Source organism: Podarcis cretensis, assembly GCF_951804945.1.
Source record: "Podarcis cretensis genome assembly, chromosome: 8".
NCBI classification, from domain to species: domain Eukaryota; kingdom Metazoa; phylum Chordata; class Lepidosauria; order Squamata; family Lacertidae; genus Podarcis; species Podarcis cretensis.
The window spans coordinates 84,717,752-84,737,000 of NC_137177.1; the positions used below are offsets into that span (position 1 = coordinate 84,717,752).

At 47.0% G+C, this 19,249-nt stretch overlaps 1 protein-coding gene across 1 annotated transcript in view; it reads right to left on the minus strand.

Moving 5' to 3' along the window:
• Window positions 1–10,974: 10,974 nt before the first annotated feature.
• The window catches only part of PTPN11 (protein tyrosine phosphatase non-receptor type 11), a 32,806-nt gene continuing 24,531 nt past the window's right edge, over window positions 10,975–19,249 (minus strand). Inside the window, exons 13-16 of the mRNA XM_079987011.1 lie at window positions 17,643–17,794; window positions 17,254–17,366; window positions 15,886–15,989; window positions 10,975–14,699 (exon numbers count right to left, since the gene is read on the minus strand). Of these exons, the coding sequence (XP_079843137.1) occupies window positions 15,917–15,989; window positions 17,254–17,366; window positions 17,643–17,794 (338 nt within the window). The 3' untranslated portion in view covers window positions 10,975–14,699; window positions 15,886–15,916. The remainder of the gene's footprint in view (window positions 14,700–15,885; window positions 15,990–17,253; window positions 17,367–17,642; window positions 17,795–19,249) is intronic.

The window sequence follows — 19,249 nt, forward strand, 5'->3', positions numbered from 1 at the left end:
ATGCAACCCAGGAAATTTAAGGGACACCATCAATAAACGACAGCAGCGGGACACAGCGCTGGGATAAGGGACTGTCCCGCCAAATAAGGGACGCTTGACAGCTATGCTACAGACAGATTTTTTTTAAAAAGGACTTCGTCATGCAGCACGTAGTTAAAACTATGGAACTCACAGTGAGGCCCACCAGCAACTTGAACAGCTTCAAGGGAGGACTGGATAAATACACGGAGGAAGAGAAAGCTATTTGGATGCTGTCATTGGTGCTTTAGCTGAGATTCCTGCATTGCAGGGGGATGGACTAGATGACCTGTAGGGTCCCTTCCAACTGTACAATTCTATGATACTACTAGCCACCATGGATACGTTCCTCCTCCACCATTGCTCTTGGGTTCAGGTCCCGTTTTTGAGCTTCCCTTTGGAGCATCTTTGGCCACCTCATGAGAAGAGAAGACTCCCTGGAAAAGACCCTGATGCTGGGAAAGATGGAGGGCACAAGGAGAAGGGGACGACAGAGGACGAGATGGTTGGACAGTAGTGTTCTCGAAGCTACCAGCATGAGTTTGACCAAACTGCAGGAGGCAGTGGAAGGCAGGAGTGTCTGGCGTGCTCTGGTCCATGGGGTCACGAAGAGGCGGACACGACAAAACGACAAAACAGCAACAACAATTGGAGCATCTTGTTGGCCAGGCTCATCTTAGGTTCTTACTTTTGATATACAGTGGTGCCCCGCAAGACGAATGCCTCGCAAGATGAAAAACCCACTAGACAAAAGGTTTTCCGTTTTGGAGGCGCTTCGCAAAACGAATTTCCCTATGGGCTTGCTTCGCAAGACGAAATGTCTTGCGAGTTTTTCCAACTTTCCCCCCCTTCCCACCCCTTTTTCTAAGCCGCTAAGCCTCTTATGACGCAGGTGGCGCTGTGGGTAAAAGCCTCAGCGCCTAGGGCTTGCCGATCGAAAGGTCGGCGGTTCGAATCCCTGCGGCGGGGTGCGCTCCTGTCGTTCGGTCCCAGCGCCTGCCAACCTAGCCGTTCGAAAGCACCCCCGGGTGCAAGTAGATAAATAGGGACCGCTTACTAGCGGGAAGGTAAATGGCGTTTCCGTGTGCGGCTCTGGCTCTGGCTCTGGCCAGAGCAGCGATGTCACGCTGGCCACGTGACCCGGAAGTGTCTCCGGACAGCGCTGGCCCCCGGCCTCTTGAGTGAGATGGGCGCACCAACCCCAGAGTCTGGCAAGACTGGCCCGTACGGGCAGGGGTACCTTTACCTTTACCTTTTAAGCCGCTTATCCGCTTATCCGCTAAGCTGATAAGCCACTAAAAGCCGCTAAGCCGCTAATAGCGCTAATCCGCTAAGCCATCAATGGGCTTGCTTCACAAGACGAAAAAAACGCTAGACGAAGAGAATCGCGGAACGGATTCTTTTCGTCTTGCGAGGCACCACTGTAAGTAAAATAAAACCTGCTCCTTTTTCCTTATGGGGTACCCAAGAGCCCGTATGGAGTCCTCTTGTAGGTTCTTTATCGGTAGGAGAAAATAACAGAGGCCAACCAGAGAATATTGAGAAGCAAAACAGCTAGTAAGCCTGATTTTTATTAACTGTTGCAACAGGGTCCTCACTCACCACATGCAGGAGGGAGGAGGAACCCAGAACAATGGTGTGCAAGCCCTTATATAGACTTTTGGAATTGCCCACCCTCAAACTCCAGACCACCCCCAATATATCATACATACATCACAGGGAGTGGTCTAAAACAGAATCCTGAGTGTGTTGTTTATCTCCTGTCTGGCAAGTTACCTGATTGCATTATCTGGGTTTTGGCCACTCTTTTGTTATTATAACTACTTAATTCCTGAATCTAGGTCACAGGTCACAGGCTCACACGCTGTTCATATCTTGAATGTGCCCTTAAGACAAGATTTGTGAGGAAAGAGACAATGGGGAGAAATATTTGAGGTCAATTTGTTCAGGACCTACTAATCTGTTGCATAGCTGTCAACTTTCAGATTTGAAAATAAGGGATCAGCTGCCTCACCTGTCCCTGGGACAGTCTATCGGATATTTAACAATCGGCGCTGGAATAAAAGAATTCCCCCCCCCAAAAAAAGGGAAGGTTGACAGCTATGATCCGTGGGGTTTCAGACATGTGGTTTATATATACTCAATTAGGAACATTTAATTATATATATATATATATATATATATATATATATATATATATATATGACCTTAAAATTCTTAGAACACTTTGCAGATAGGTCAGTAGGATGGTGGATCAAGGATTGTGGATGTGGATGGACAAAATATTTTTATTTTTTATTTAGTGGGAGGAGGCCCTGCAGACCTCTTGCTTGCAGCTGAAGTTTCAAGCCTCTTTCCCAGGTTCTAGAAAAAAATAACTGGTACCAAACCTACCAGTGGCCTGGTCCTCTCCCTGCCACCCTGCACGTCCTCCCCCGCAGGGCTGTCATAGGTACTTCATGGCCTCAGGGGCAGAGTCGTATGATGCAAAGTTGCATAAGTATTTGCATATGCTAATTAAGATGTGTTGTAACCAGAGTCTCCCCAGCGCTGCACTTTGCAGAGGGCCCCAAAGCATCCTTTAAGGAAATTTCAAAAAAGGGGAGGAAGAGAAATGAGCAGGAGACCTAGGACACAAGCCCCCCCCCCTAACAGCACCACCCCCCGCCTCCCTCCTCTCCACTGTCATTGCTTCAACATATACAAGATTAGGCAAAGCAGTTTTGGGTTCGGTTTTCCTCTTCCATCCCTGCTCCTTTCTCCTTGGCATTTGTTTTAGATTGTAAGACTGAAGGTGGGGACAGCCTTATTTTTGATCACCTTGCTGGCTGAAAAGTGGGGTGCAAACATCTCAAATAAATAAAGCGAACAAACAAACCACGTTTTGGGTTTATGGAGCATTTAAAAATCCCTCTGGGGGCGGGAGAGGTGTGTGTGCGGCATCGCTTTCCCCAGAAAGCAATTTTGCAAGCTAGGGCCAAGGGTCTTGCTGGCAAGTCTGCAAGCTGGTGCTGGCATCTGGCTCTGCAAAACGTCCTATTTGTTATCACCCCTGCCGCAAGGACTAATTTATCAGTGTTGGCTCTTCAAACAGAGCAGCAGTAAAAAGGGACTGGTCTGTGCCCCAAGGTGACATTTCAACAGGGGTCGGGGGCAGGATTCCAGAGGTGTAGCTGCAGTAAAGGCAATTCTAGGAATAATAATAATAATAATAATAATAATAATAATAATAATAATAATAATAATAATATATTTATACCCCGCCCATCTGGCTGGGTTTCCCCAGCCACTCTGGGCGGCTTCCAACAAAACACTAAAATACAATAACCTATTAAACATTAAAAGCTTCCATAAACAGGGCTGCCTTCAGATGTCTTCTAAAAGTTTGGTAGTTATTTTTCTCTTTGACATCTGATGGGAGGGCGTTCCACAGGGCGGGTGCCACTACCGAGAAGGCCCTCTGCCTGGTTCCCTGTAACTTGGCTTTTTGCAGTGAGAGAACCGCCAGAAGGCCCTCGGCGCTGGACCTAAGTGTCCGGGCAGAACGATGGAGGTGGAGACGCTCCTTCAGGTATACTGGACCAAGGCCATTTAGGGCTTTAAAGGTCAGCACCAACACTTTGAATTGTGCTCGGAAACGTACTGGGAGCCAGTGTAGGTCTTTCAAGACCGGTGTTATGTGGTCTCGGAGGTCGCTCCCAGTCACCAGTCTAGCTGCCGCATTCTGGATTAGTTGTAGTTTCCGAGTCACCTTCAAAGGTAGCCCTACATAGAACGCATTGCAGTAGTCCAAGCGAGAGATAACTAGAGCGTGCACCACTCTGGCAAGACAGTCTGTGGGCAGGTAGAGTCTCAGCCTGCGTACCAGATGGAGCTGGTAAACAGCCGCCCTGGACACAGAATTGACCTGCGCCTCCATGGACAGCTGTGAGCCCAGAATGACTCCCAGGCTGCGCACCTGCTCCTTCAGGGGCACAGTTACCCCATTCAGGACCAGGGAGTCCTCCATACCCGCCCGCCTCCTGTCCCCCAAGAACAGTACTTCTGTCTTGTCAGGATTCAACCTGATAGCAAGAGCCAGCATGGGGTTTTTCCTGGCCCCACTGAATTCACTCCATCAACCCCAGTCCCTGTACAGTGCTCTTCCTGTCTTCCAGATAAATAGAAGTGTCAGTTCCAGGTTAAACAGGCCACATCAGAAGCGGGAGAACGACATTGCCATGGCAACCAAGGGACTTTTCTGCCACTGGTATTCACTGACGTTAAATGAAGGCATGGAATGCTTCTTCCAGCCATAAGCAACTATGCTTCTAACAAGAATAGCAGCTTGTTGTTGTTGTTTTGTCGTTTAGTCGTGTCCGAATCTTCGTGACCCCCTGGAGCAGAGCACGCCAGGCACTCCTGTCTTCCACTGCCTCCTGCAGTTTGGTCAGACTCATGTTTGTAGCTTCGAGAACGCTGTCCCACCATCTCTTCCTCTGTCGTCCCCTTCTCCTTGTGCCCTCCATCTTTCCCAACATCAAGGTCTTTTCCAGGGAGACTTCTCTTCTCATGAGGTGGCCAAAGTATTGGAGCCTCAGCACAGTGGGTAAAAAAGCAAGTTTAAGGACTACAGGTAAGTCAAAACAAAAGAAAACCAGGCACCTGCTAGGTAGGTAAAAATATGTATTGTTATGAGTTTGGGGTGTGGGGTGTGTGTTGTGTGTGTCAGACTCCCCTAAATTCCTGGATCCAGTAAGTATTAGATTTAATTCAAGCCTTCTAAACCCCTGGATCCATCAAGGGTTAAAATATAAGCCAGGCTAGCTTCCTCATGAGGGAATCGCCTGAAAGGTGAGCCATTCAGAAAACAAAGGGCAGGCGATGGTCCATTAAGAAAGCTAAGGAGAGGGGGCTCTGTGCCAGAGGGCAAATGAGTGGGGCCCCTCCTCAAACTCACAGTTAGTTAGAATTACAGATAGGTAGCCGTGTTGGTCTGCCATAGTCAAAAAAAAAAAAAAAAAAAAAAAAAATTCCTTCCAGTAGCACCTTAAAGACCAAGAACTAACTTAGTTGGTCTTTAAGGTGCTACTGGAAGGAATTTTTTTTTTTTAGTTAGTTAGAAAACAGAGTTTGAAGCACAGTTTTAGAGCTGGCTGTGGAAAAAACGGGGGGGGGGGGGGAGAGGGGGAAAGGTTGCAGGCCGGCAAAGGCAGCAAGCTGGAGAGTTGGTCAGAGCATGATGGTTTGAATCCAAGGCTGTGGTGATGGGAGAAACAGAACCCGTGGGCATGTTGATGCTGTGAACTGCTCCATCAGGTTGTATATATGCATAAATAAGCCATGTATCATAAAGACCCCTGAGTCTCCGCTGTGCCTGACTTCCAAGAGGAAACACAGACGTCTGGAACCCCTAGAATCACACACCACCCAGAAATTGGGATGGCAGGCAACAGAATTGCTACACCAACCCCCACAATACAAGCAGCAAGAGACTCTTGGGGCCCCAGCACTAACTCAAGGCTCAGTTTCCTTGGAGCTCAATGGGAGCTATGTTGTCTTTAGGATATATGTCCAGTTACAGATAGGTAGCCGTGTTGGTCTGCCATAGTCAAAACAAAAAAAATTCCTTCCAGTAGCACCTTAAAGACCAACTAAGTTAGTTCTTGGTATGAGCTTTCGTGTGCATGCACACTTCTTCAGATACACCCAGAGTATCTGAAGATACACCCAGAGTATCAGATACACCCAGCATATCTTCAGATACACTTCAGAGTGTATCTGAAGAAGTGTGCATGCACACGAAAGCTCATACCAAGAACTAACTTAGTTGGTCTTTAAGGTGCTACTGGAAGGAATTTTTTTTGTTTTAGGATATATGGTTTTCTTTACACATATATACAAGCTGAACATAGGATGGAGAGGCTCGCAGCATTAAGGCCTCATCTGATTCCCTGGGAGTTCCAGGGAAACTCCCAAGTCACAGCTCTTGGGACCCGCACATGGCAGACGTATCTGTCTCCAGATACCAGCATCAGTCCACCTGACGCAAAGAACTCTCCCATACACAGCCCCTTTCCTCTCCTATTGTTCTCCATCCTAGGATGAGGTGGCATCCAAGCAGGCAAGGTGGGAAAAGGCCCACCCACTTGTCTCTATGGCAACAGAGGTCACTCTTTGGATAAGGCAAATGGCAGTACAATGGTACCTCGGGTTACGGAGGCTTCAGGTTACAGCTCCGCTAACCCAGAAATAGTACCTCGGGTTAAGAACTTTGCTTCAGGGTGAGAACAGAAATCGTGCTCCGGCGGCATGGCAGCAGCAGGAAGCCCCATTAGCTAAAGTGGTGCTTCAGGTTAAGAACAGTTTCAGGTTAAGAACGGACCTCCAGAACAAATTAAGTTCTTAACCAGAGGTACCACTGTACTTAACTGGCCAGGCGAAGGCCCATTAGCTTAACAAAGACACTGGTTTGTCTTGTTCAGCTGTCTCTTGTTCTAGGTTCTAAGCAGGACTGAAAGGGACCCATGGTTTCATCTAGACTGACCCCCCAAGATAACCCTTGGGGTCTCTTCCAACTCTACAATTCTTTTATTCTGGGAAATGAAACACCTCATCAATTTTCTTCTCACTCTGTATAGATTTCATAAGCCTTAAGCATTTCTGCATTTTTGTCCAGCTCTAAAATGTCTTTTTTTTCTAAAACTGAGGAAAAATGGAACCTTACTAGGTGTTCCGGACCTTAGCTTTTCATATATCTGCCCCAACCCTTCAAAGCAAGTTCCTAGCCCTCATGGCAATGCTTGGAGAAGTGCGGGAAACTGTGGGGCCTAAGATTTCCAGTCAAGCCCTGATGATGGAGTGTTGTAGAGTGTTGTGTTTTAACAAGAGGGTTTCTAGACAAAATGGGGTTTGCCCTTCCCAGGAATACTGGATTTCTTCCAGTTCAGTCTTGAGGGCTTGCTCATTCAAACCACCCGGCGGAACTTTGGAAGCCATTTAAAAAATGCCAGAACCGCTCCAAATATTGGGCAGGTGGGACAAGTGTTACGTTGAAGATGTTCCTTCTTAGCCAAGTTTCCAAATGGGAAGGGAGGAAAAACGAGGCCCACAGCTCTCTACAACTTCACCAACATTTTCAGTGTCCATGTTTCCTCGCCGTCATGCTCATTTTGTTATATCCTGTCGGGGAGCAAAAGAAAAATCTGCCTCTTTCAGTAGAAAGCATAAAGGAGGTTGCCAAGTTTCTAATGCAATCGCTAGATGGAAGATCGGGTACTCATGCCAGACGGACCGTTTCTCATTTCTGGCAGACAATAAAACTGGCAAACAATGGTGAGGGCTATGTAAACCCTCAGCTTTAGCTAAAATAAAAATAAAAATAAAAGTACAATTTGTAGGCAGAAGTCAGCCAAATCTGCTGATCTGGAACCAGCTGCAACCGAATCGCCAGCCTTTTGTGCGGTGTATTGCGAATTTATTCTGGTGTTGCAGTAAACAGAGACGCAGCTCTACTTCTGTGAAGGCCCATTCAGTCTCATGCACTGCTGAAGTATTTTCCTAGCCATGAAGGCTAGAAACTTCCATAGAAACTTGCTCTTTTCCTTTATGATGCTAGCAGGTATCCTCATTCTGGGGTGAGATTTCAGATTCCGCTGGACAGAAGCAGCCCTGACGGTAGCTCTCAACTTTTGCTGTTTGAGGGATTGTTTCCATTCGGAAACCCCCCCCAAAAAATATCACCCTGTACCAAAAGAAGAAGAAGAAGAGTTTGGATTTGATATCCCGCCTTTCACTCCCCTTCAGGAGTCTCAAAGCAGCTAACAATCTCCTTTCCCTTCCTCCCCCACAACAAACACTCTGTGAGGTGAGTGGGGCTGAGAGACTTCAGAGAAGCGTGACTGGCCCAAGGTCACCCAGCAGCTGCATGTGGAGGAGCGGGGAAGCGAACCCGGTTCCCCAGATTACGAGACTACCGCTCTTAACCACTACACTAAAGGACTTTTGGCCAACTATCTTTGGCCAGAGCCTCAACATTAAGTCAAAAATTGAAAGCGAAGACGAGGTTTATTATTAAAAATGGGCATTCGTTTATCTTTTGATTTTATTTAAGAGAGTTTTTAAGAGATTCTAGTCCTCATGACGTAAAAGTGAACAAGTAGCCTGGAAGATACCATTCCTTACCTTTCCTCAATATATCACATCCCTCCTGCATTCAAGGAGTTTGAAACCAACCCCACCTCTTCTCTCTCACCCCTTGACTATTTACATTCCCAGCCCAAATGCACCAAATTCTCCATAAGAAGAAGAGTTGCATATGGGAGAAGTACTGTATTTTTCGCACCATAGGGCGCACCGGGGAAATCAATTAAAAAAATCCCCCCCCAGCCCCAAAGAGCAGCGTACAGGCTGCGCACAACCTCTCCCTGCCGGAGGGGTTGCGCGCGGCTATGGAACAAGCCAAGGCAGCCAGCGGGATGGATCCCGCTGGCTGCTTTGGCTTCCTCTTTAGCCCCGCGCAATCCCTCCCTGCCTGGAGAGGCTGCACAGGGCTAAAGAAGCCATAGCCCCGTGCAGCCTCTCCCTGCCAGAGAGGCACAAGCCTGCATTCGCTCCATAGGACGCACACACATTTCCCCTCAATTTTTGGAGGGGAAAAACTGCGTCCAATGAAGCGAAAAATACGGTATTTCCATGTAAGAATTCATGTGAATGCACAAGCACTGCATGATTTATACTAACTGCATTATCGAGAGTTTTAATGCAGAATTCCCACAGACGCAAACTAACATCACCCGGCACTACCAATACAAAAGCATTCAAGAAACAGGTATAAGAAAATGGATTTTTTTTTATTCCTATATATATTTTTTAAGTTCTGTTGTTTTACAAATAATGCTTTTACTCTGGATAATAAGCCTTGGAGCAATTAAAAACAAAAACACAGCACAGCCAGCGACGCAGCCAGACTTCAACACCCATAAATACAGGCTGGGGACAGACAAGACAAATCAGGAAGTTTTCTACACGTGATCTTTTTCTTCTTCTTTTGCCTTTTAATGTCACATGATTGCAAAAGGGTCTACAGGATACATGGGCACCGAAGGCAGCGAAGACGAGGGCTTTGAAACAGCGTGGGGGGCAAACTGACCAGCCCCACACACCGGCGAGAGCCTGCAGGCTTGGCTGGGGACGTCCCAGGCCAAGTGTCTGGCTGTGAGCTGTGCCCCTTCTGGATGTCGGAGAACAGAGCACATCTGGAACATGTACACGATTCACATAAAACCTGTTGACGTATGCATTCCTTTTAAAGGAGAAGGCTGAGGTCCTTTTTCTCTCTCTTCCCTCCCCCCTCAATAAAATATTACATTTCATTTAATACTCTGGTACAATACTTCATACATTGCTGGAAGAGGGGGAAGAGAATAAGGAAGGGGGGAAGCTATTTTTCAACCTAGATGAATACAACAGAGATCTTCTCTCGTAGAGCCGTTAGCGTCGTTTTTTATATATATATATATATATAAAGTCACAAAGGTGTTCATAAATTAAAGAAAGAAGACAGGCATTAAGGATTAAAATTTGGAGAAAAAAGAACAAAAACACAACACAAAATTATGATATAAAGCCTCCGCCCCATCCTAGTATCTGGGGCTAAGAAATACGTCAAATTGCTCAAAATTTCTAGTTTGCGAGTTTTCCAGCCCAGCTAGTTCCCAGTTATTTCATTTATCGTCTCCCCACATACCTTTAACAACAGAAGCTATGGTTTCTCACTACAGAATAACAAAGTAAAATCGTTTTAAACATGAAATTTCATGGGGGGAGGGGGGAATAAAACATTTCGTTGAGACTGACAGGAGCTTTCTTCTAAAGAGTCGGTGAAAAAATGGAAGTACGTTATCGTCAAACATTCAGTAAGCAATGGCACACCGGCAAGGATCATCCTCATAGGCCAGGGCTTCCCAAACTCTGAGGTAATGCTTTTCTCTTAAATTAGAAAGGAGGAGACATTCTTCACTCACAAACTCCAAAAGCCTTAGAGTATGTGAAAGAATGAGTGTTATCTGCCCTTAGAAGAGCACCAGGCCCCTCTGTATGAGTCCCTGGTCTGGGTGTGCTGCCAAACTCATGCAGAGACATGACAAAGAGCAGCCTCTGAGCATGGATAATTTTTTCTGCCTTGGCAGCAACTGACTGATCCAATCACCCCTGCTGCAGAGCTAGCAGATTTGCCAGCAGGTAACTAGCCTCTTAACCATACAGTCCGCAAGAGTCTGGGAATCACTGCCTCTGGAGGGGTCACTAAATTTCACTCGCATGAAGTCGAGGTCAGGAAAACTGGCCATGGAGAGTTCTGAGTGCTCTCCCCCAAAATAGGAAGAAGCGGGACATGCGCCAGACCAGGGAAATGCAATTTTTCAGTGAAAATATTCCACGTTTCAGATTTTGCAACTTCCCACTGAAAGAAAAGACAGGGCAGGCTTTTCAAAAGTTAAGACAATTCCAGAATTAAAGGACATTCCCTTGACCCCCAAAATATGTAAAAAAAAATTCTTCCCCAACATTTAAAACTAAGTCATTAGAACCCTTGAAGCCTTTGGCTGTTTCAGAGATCAATTTAGGAAGGATCGTTTAAAATACATTCGATAACAGTTCTGATTCCTCCATGCGCCTTCCATTTGCAAGTCCACAAACTTCTAAGACACAATATCTATGCAGCCACCCCCTTACATTCTGCTACCTGTGGGTCCCATCCCTGGGAAAGGGGTTGGGTGTCCCTATTGCTATGGAAGTTCATTAAAGTTTTGCTTCTGCAAAAGGGCACTCACAGCGAGGGTCTTTATTTTAAAAAGTCAGCTTTTTAAAGAAACAAACAACAACCACCACAAGAACAGGTCTCCTTTTGGTTTTCAGCAAGGCCCAAAGATCTTATTCAAGTTCTCATCTCAGCACAATCATATTTGAGTTTGTTTGTTTTCAAGTTTCAGCAATGACATTCTGTAATCACATGCTCTGAGAAAAATAATAACCGCACATTCAACATGCCACGTTCCGACTTAAACCAGGCAGGCAACCGAAATCCTAGTCGCAAGAATCACACAGTGGAGCTTTTATTGAACCGAATTCACTCAGGCTGGGGGAGGGGGGCAGATATAAAGATTGTGGGGGGGGGGCATTCCATGTATTGATCCTCCTGCTTTAAAAGCTCCTGGGAAAGAAAAGGCGAACACTCTATGTCAAGATTATGACCACCTTGTCAAGAGTCCTATAGCATTTGTTTGCCTGATGGCATATTTCAGCCAGTGGTCTAATAGACATCTAGGGTGGGGTGGGAGGGGAGAGCAGAGCAGAGAAGAAAGATCATAGAGCACTGCATTTTGGAAGGAGATGCCAGACCTGTCAGTCTTAAGAAAGATAGGGTTGCATCAATGTTCCCTACAGGCTCCATGCTCAAGGTGGAATTTTGTTCCTTTAAAACTCTCATTTGACAAGCCTTCCAAAACAACAACAACAATAATAATGACTGTTTCAGGCATCAAAATTTGAGGGACCGTTGGGAGAAAGGGGGGGGGCAGCATTCAATGACATCACCAGCACTCCACTCAGCTCTTTGCAGGTGCAAAGGAAGGAAGGAAGGAAGGAAGGAAGGAAGGAAGGAAGGAAGGAAGGAAGGAAGGAAGGAAGGAAGGATTCAGCATCGTTCTTCTGGCGGGGGGGGGGAATGTCCACCAGAAGAAGCGTTGATGATTCTGTGGAGTCCTTCAGTCACCCCCCCCCCCCAAAAAAAACTGAACAGGGTTTCAGCCCCCTCGAAATTGAAGTCAAAGTTCTCGGGAGGCAACACAATGCATTAAAAAGGTGGCAAGCAACAATGTTCAGGGCACTCTTTTTAAAAAAGATCTCCATCCTATGGGTACGCTTTCACCCACTCCCGTTGAGAACCATCTATCAGAAGAAACCCAGGGGTGCTGAGGGTGGAACTAGGCGCTTCTCAGGAAAGTGAGGTGGCAGCCAAAACTGGGATCCCCATGTCTAGTTCTCCCCTTTCATAACACGCAGCCAAACTTAACTGCACCCTGGGGTCGCTACAGGTTTCCCTGCCAGGAATACCCAATTATTTATTTTTTGAGGAGCAAAGCACAGTACACAAGGAAACTTAGCACTGCGACACCAGGAAACAGGTTGAGGTTTTTACTCCGTATGAGGAAGGGAAGGAGAACATGAAATGGGGACCCCGATTTTGGCCGCTGCCCCAGGTCCATCGTAAGGCATGGCCCTGTCCCTTGGCTTGGGTAAGTGGGGTTCAGCTCCTGAAAATTGCCCTGGTCCAACCCTCCCACCTCCAGGAGCTTCATCCACCAGGACCAAATTCCTCACCCCATCCCAGTACCATCTGCTTGTAGCGACAGATGGCACCATCTGTCCAATGTTGGGGGGCTCTGCCACACACCTTTCTCGTGCGCTCCCAACCTCTTGGCCGCAACTACAACAAAGTCTTTGCTAATGCTAAGGTGAAACTTGAGGACAAGGCAGAAAGGGAGCTTCCTCTGTGGCCCGACTAGGCTGAGGCGTAAGATGCAAAACTTCAGGCATAGCTGCTTACAGGAGTTCCAAAATTTGATGTCAGAAGATAGGGCAAAAAATGTGGGTTTTTTTTTATTTTATAAGGACAGTAAACGTTGAAGATTTCCACTCCTCCTGGCCTTCCGTTCAATCAAGCTGAACTCGCAACGAGCATGGCTGTGTGCACACTGTGATTCTGATCAAGGTGGCGGGGGAGAAGGATTCAAGAGCAGCTTTCTTTTGAAACAAAACAAAACCAGACAGGGTTCTAGTCCTCAAGGTTCTTTCAAGTGCACAGGCTACACAAGCTGAAATCTCAGAACCTCAGTGGGGGGTCGGGGAAAGCTAATAGTCCCATTATTCTCTCCATAATCAGCAATGCCAGTAAAACTCAGGGATGGGGGGTGTAGTTAAAACTAGGGAACCAATTATTAGAAGTCAGAGAAATTATGCAAGTTTGCTCCATTTACATCATTTAGACTGCAGGATGCAGTTTTTCTGGGTGCACATTTTTTAAAAATCCTAATTGTATTTAAGAATGCTGTACGCACAGCCAAGGCAACAAGAGGCTGATTTCCCAACAGCGCTGCCTTAAAATTAGGTTTTTCCAGCTCTGACCTAAGCAAGTCAGCTTCCCATGCAGCTTCAAAGGGGAAAGCAGCTCTTGGAGAACCATCTCTGGCTTACGCTGCCAACCAAAGGCCTCCGGAAAAAGCCTCCCCACCTCACCCCACTGATCAGAACCTGCCACCACACACACACCCCAAACCCCGCAAAGGCTGGACAAGGAAGGGTGTTGTCCTGTTTCCAGGATGGGCTACGGTTTCAACGGTCACTAAAGGACCACTTAGAGAAGCTGAACGCCACTCCACCGACAGGGGGGGAAAGCTACACCAGCTGGGGAGAGATGGTTTTGGAGCTGGGAGGCAGGAAGGGAAAGGCACTTTGAAATAAAAGGCAGAATGTTAATCACAGAACATCTACGCTTAACGGAATACGCTGCTAAGACATTTTGGAAACCAGATCTTCCTCCGCCCTCACAAGGCAACATGAAGCAAGAGCTCCCCTTTCACACGGCCAAGGCAACATTCAGGGAAACGCAACTGCCGAAGATCCAACCGCTTGCCCCTCTTAAGGAGAGAGGGCGGAGAACACAAGAAAAACCCCAGTGGGTCATTCCGGTCAGTTTAGTTCAGTGTCCTGCTTTTAACACACCACCTGGGATGCTCACAGGCAGGGCAGTAAAGGAGATTGCTCCCCAGACGAGCCTCGGATAAAGAGGCTGGGCTGCTTACTCCAGAACGCCACCAACATTTTGACCACAGAATCAGAGTTTAGCTACCACTCCCTTTCTCTCTCTCTCTCTCTCTCTCTCTCTTCCCCCCAACCACCTGAACCAAAACACTCAGAATTCAGCAGCAACCATCTTAACAGTTGCCCAGCAGGCTCTAAGAAACAAACTAGTTTTCTCTGGTGCAAACCATGCATCATTGGCAGTTCTAGAGAAGCAACGTCGTTTCCAAGAAAGACAGACACCTTGAGGACTAAAGTCTTGAACAAATTAACTGATCAACGTGCCCTGTTCCAGAACGGTCACTGGCTCCTCACCAGAAGCAGGGCCAAGAGTAAGGGGGCAGAAGGGGAGGAACAAATGTCTAATTAGCACAACTGACACACACACACACACACACACACACACACACACCCCTCCAACAACGAAAAAAGTATTAGTTTATCACCTGATGTGTTACTTAATTTCTTTTTTAAGTATAAGAAACGGATTTTCCTTTAAAAAAAAATATATCTAATTGGAAACAGCTTTAAAACCTCAGCATCTAGGAGAGAGAGAGAGAAAAATGTTCAAGTACAACAGAGTATTGGTCTGCACTGGAGGCAAAAGAACCGCAAGCTGAATGGAAACAAAACAAAATCAGGGACTGTAGAAATCAGACATTGTTGAGAAAAGGCATTAGGAGTTTCTCCGAAAGATAGTCTTAAGTTCCGCTTATTACTGAAGGGTTAAAAACACCATAAATAAGAGGCTCTATGCAGCTGTCAAAGTCCACTCCTCTTCATGGGATGCTTCTCAAGTCACTTGGCTTCACTTTCTTATAAAAGAAAATGGTATTTCAGTTCTGTAAAGGGAGAAAAGAAGAAAGAGCCTTTAAACATATGCTCAGGCTCATCTCCGTTCTTCAATTCAGAGGGGAATCACACGCAATAGGAGAGGAACTAGAAGTGGGTCCCAAGTGGCTGACTGGAACTCAAATTGGGGAACCAGGAAGGTGGAACGGGGATGGAGTATTGGACTGAGCCTGGACAGACCCAGATTCAAATCCGCACAGCCACAAAGCATGCTGGGTTATCTTGGACCAATCTCTCTCGCCCTAACTTACCCCACAAAGTTGTTGTGAAGATAGGAGATACTGCCCTGAGAATAGGGAAGGTAGAATCACACACATGCTGGAATATCTCATGCCTTTTTCCACAATATACAGAGAGGGCGCTATAACAGGGGATTGGGGACTGCAACTCCCATACTGCCCTGACCAAAGGTCATGGATGATGGAAGTTGCATTTCCAGCATCATCTAGGTGGCCACTCCTGTCCTAGAGCTGCATGAGCTTTGCAGCTTTAAGGACTGCCACGCTAATCTATGGAGAACCTGCTTCATCTTGAGCCAGATCAATGGCCCACCTCATAATAATAATAATAATAATAATAATAATTGTTATTATTATTTATACCTCGCCCATCTGGCTGGGCTTCCCCAGCCACTCTGGGCAGCTTCCAACCAAATATTAAAATACAGTAATACATCAAACATTAAAAGCTTCCCTAAACAGGGCTGCCTTCAGATGTCTTTTAAAGAGAAGATAGCTGCTTATTTCCTTCACATCTGAAGGGAGGGCATTCCACAGGGCAGGCGCCACTACTGAGAAGGCCCTGCCTGGTTCCGTGTAACTTGGCTTCTCGCAGCGAGGGAACCGCCAGAAGGCCCTCAGAGCTGGACCTCAGTGTCCGGGTAGAACGATGCGGGTAGAGACGCTCCTTCAGATATACTGGACTGAGGCCTTTTAGGGCTTTAAAGGTCAGCACCAACACTTTGAATTGTGCTCGGAAACTAATGACTAGCAACATGTCTTAATGGGTGCCAGCTGGAAGTCATTCCCAGCCCTGCTCCCAAGATTCTTTCACTGGAGAACATGAGAAGTGAATCTGGAAATGCAAGGATGTAGTTTGCTTGCAGCCTGCACACACCGGATCCCCATTAACGTACAACCCTCTGCTAAGCCCCGCCACAACCCAAGTCAGACTTGCCTTCCTCACAAGGAACGCTGCTCATTGCATCTCATCTGAAGCTTTTCTGCTGCTGCATCAGACCAACGTTTTCATAGACTCTCATGGCATTGTCTTCCCTCATCCTGGAGGGAGAAGCAAAGGGGTTTTAAAATCCACTGGAAATAGAGAAGAAACACAAAGACAAGGTTTCCGCTGACGCTGATTCCATTTGTTTGCTGGATGGCTGGGTCACTCAGAACAGACTTCGCCAATCGGATCCTCTCTAAATGTTTTGGACCACACCTCCAATGAGCCATGCTGGCTGGCGCTGATGGGAATCATGGTGCAAAACATCTGGAAGGCTCCAGGCACAGAAGAAATGTGCTTTATGTTTCCTAAAGCAAGAAAAGCAGGATTTAAGCTCAGTAAAAAAAACTATAAACTTTGCATTTATTTGTTTTTTTAAAAAAGCCTGCAGAGACACAGAAAATCTTTCTGTGATGAGACCATTTGTTTGCAAACTTTTCAAGGCTGAAGCACAGGTGTGGGTGGGTGTTTCCCCACCCCTTTACATTATAGCTCCAAAAGGTTTGCTCTACATACAGTATAAGAGAAGCCTTGCCAAATCTTTCCATGTGGATAAAGCCACAGTGCCTAGGCATTTGGGTAACAAGGAAAGGCAGCCTCTTAATGGTGCAGAAGGACAGGAATGACCCAGGGGAGCCCACCTCCTGCATTTTTGCTTCCAGTGCAATCCTGGGCCTTCTTTCGCATGGATAAGCCCAGAGCAGTGGAAGATGAAGTCATCCCAGTTGTGAAAACTGCAAATATACGGCCTTTGAGGTGTTAACACCAGAGGAAAACCTTGGAAACAGAATCTTACCTGGAAGGCTACCTATTTTTCATCTGCTTAGATGAAAAACTTTAATAATAATAATAATAATAATAATAATAATAATAATAATAATAATACTGTAATAATAAATGGGCCTATATTGGTTCCTTGTAAACCTTGCTGAAATTTACACTTTGCAATTGCAATGGTATTTTGCCATCCTTTGTTGGAAGTTTCTTCTCCTCATTAATGTACAGTCATACCTTGAAAGTCGAATGGAATCTGTTCCGGAAGTCCATTCGACTTCCAAAACGTTTGGAAACCAAGGCGCAGCTTCCAATTGCAGGAAGCCACGTCGGACATTCGGGTTTCCAAGACCGTTTGCAAAACGGAACAGTCACTTCTAGGTTTACGGAGTTCGGGAGCCAAAACGTTCGAGTCGCAAGGCGTTCAACTTCCAAGGTACGACTGTATCACTGTCACAGTCGTGTCGCTTGCCATTGTATCTGGGTGTGATGTCGAACTTTGCCCTTGAATGTGATCTTGGAGAGGGAAGGAGATCATCTACTTACTCGGGGCAGGTCGGAGTTGGAGTACAGGGTGGGAGAGGACTCTGGTCTCCACTGGCCTGGTCTGCTAAAGAATATTTAATGTTTGTATACTCGTGGCCTTTTCTCTTACTCTTCTGAAAGGGAGAGAGACAGAGAGCACATGGAGGCAAGAGAGGTCACTTATTTATCATATTAGTTTTATTATTAATTAAATTTACCAGTTCCTTTTTTTACCAAGGTCACTAAAATACACTTACAATACGTAAACCAACAAACACAGATGCTTAAAACCAGAATACGAAGGAAAATCTGAAAGACTATCCTATTTCTAAAAGGGAAGACTGGAACTTCCCGCCCACTGGGCCCTTAGCCAAAGCGGCCCCACCTCAAAGCCCGACTCGAGACGTTACCTGCTCCTCCTCGATCCGACGCTGTAGCGTTTCGATGTAGTGCTGCACCGCCATGTAAATGAACCGGTACTGGGCCTCCGTCTGCACCATCCCTGACCGCTGGGACCGCACCATTTGGATGGTTTTCGGGACGTCAATGTCACAGTCGACGCCTGGAGGGCAGGGAGTAAAAAGGATCAGCAGGACAGGGATGCCCAGGCAGGACCTGAGAGAAAACCCTTCCAGCCCCACTCATTCCGGCTGAAGCCACACCTAAGCTCCCAAGCCAGCAGCAGCTTATGCCGCAGCGAAATAACTTCCACTTCTGCACTGACGTCCGAAGTTCCTGAAGAGCAGCAATCTAGGCTGGGCAGCGTGGGAGTGAGGAAGCAAGGATGGCCTTGCTGGGTCAGACCAAGGACCCACCAAGCCTGCACCCTCTTCTCCACGGTGACCAACCAGAAGAGGCCTCGAGGAAGTGCCTCTAGGGTTTGGGTCTCAAGAAGAGACTGCTGCTGGGCCTGGAGGCTCCATTTCGTTCTAATTTCATTTCTTTGTAGGCTCCATTTGAAGCAGCTGCAGCACCGTATTTTGCACTCCATAAGACGCACCCGACCATAAGACGCACCTAGTTTTAGAGGAGGAGAACAGGAGAAAAACATTTTCTCTCCCTCTCTGCTCAGCGCCTCTCCAGCAAAGTGGGAGGAGAAACGGAAGGGGCTCTGTTTCTTCTCCCGCTTCGCTGAAGGGGCCCTGCACAGCTTTCCCTCTCTGCGCAGCGCCCCTTCAGCAAAGAGGCAGGAGATGCGGAGCCCCTTCCATTTCTTCTCCCGCTTCGCTGAAGGGGAGCTGAGCAGAGAGGGAAAGCTGCGCAGCGCCTCTCCAGCGAAGCAAAGCCAGGAGAGAAGAGGGATCGATCCTTCTTGCTCTCCTGGCTTCAGCAAACGCAATGCACAGCTCAGGAGGCTTCGGGCAGCTATCCCTGAAGCCAGGAGAGCAAGAGGGATCGGTGTGCACCGATCCCTTTTACTCTCCTGGCTTCAGCGGAAGCTGCGCAGCCTGCATTCACTCCATAAGACGCACGCACATTTCCCCTAACAGTGGTACCTCGGGCTACCTACGCTTCAGGTTACATACGCTTCAGGTTACAGACTCCGCTAACCCAGAAATAGTACCTCGGGTTAAGAACTTTGCTTCAGGATGAGAACAGAAATCGTGCTCTGGTGGCGCGGCAGCAGCAGGAGGCCCCATTAGCTAAAGTGGTGCTTCAGGTTAAGAACATTTTCAGGTTAAGAACGGACCTCCGGAACGAATTAAGTACTTAACCCGAGGTACCACTGTACTTTTTAGGAGGGGAAAGGTGTGTCTTATAGAGAGAAAAATATGGTAAGTGGAACTGCGAAGAATCTGGACAATGGAGGATTCAGGGCAGATAAATGAAGTCCTTTCTTATGCAGGGCATAGTTAATCTCTGGAACTCAATCCCACAGGAGGCAGTGATGGCCACTAACCTGAATGGCTTTAAAAGAGGATAGGCGAAATTCATGGAGGAGAAGGGCTATTGGTGGCTACCAGCCAGGATGGCTGTGCTCTGCTTTCGTGGCCCATCAGCCCTTGCCGCCAGAAAG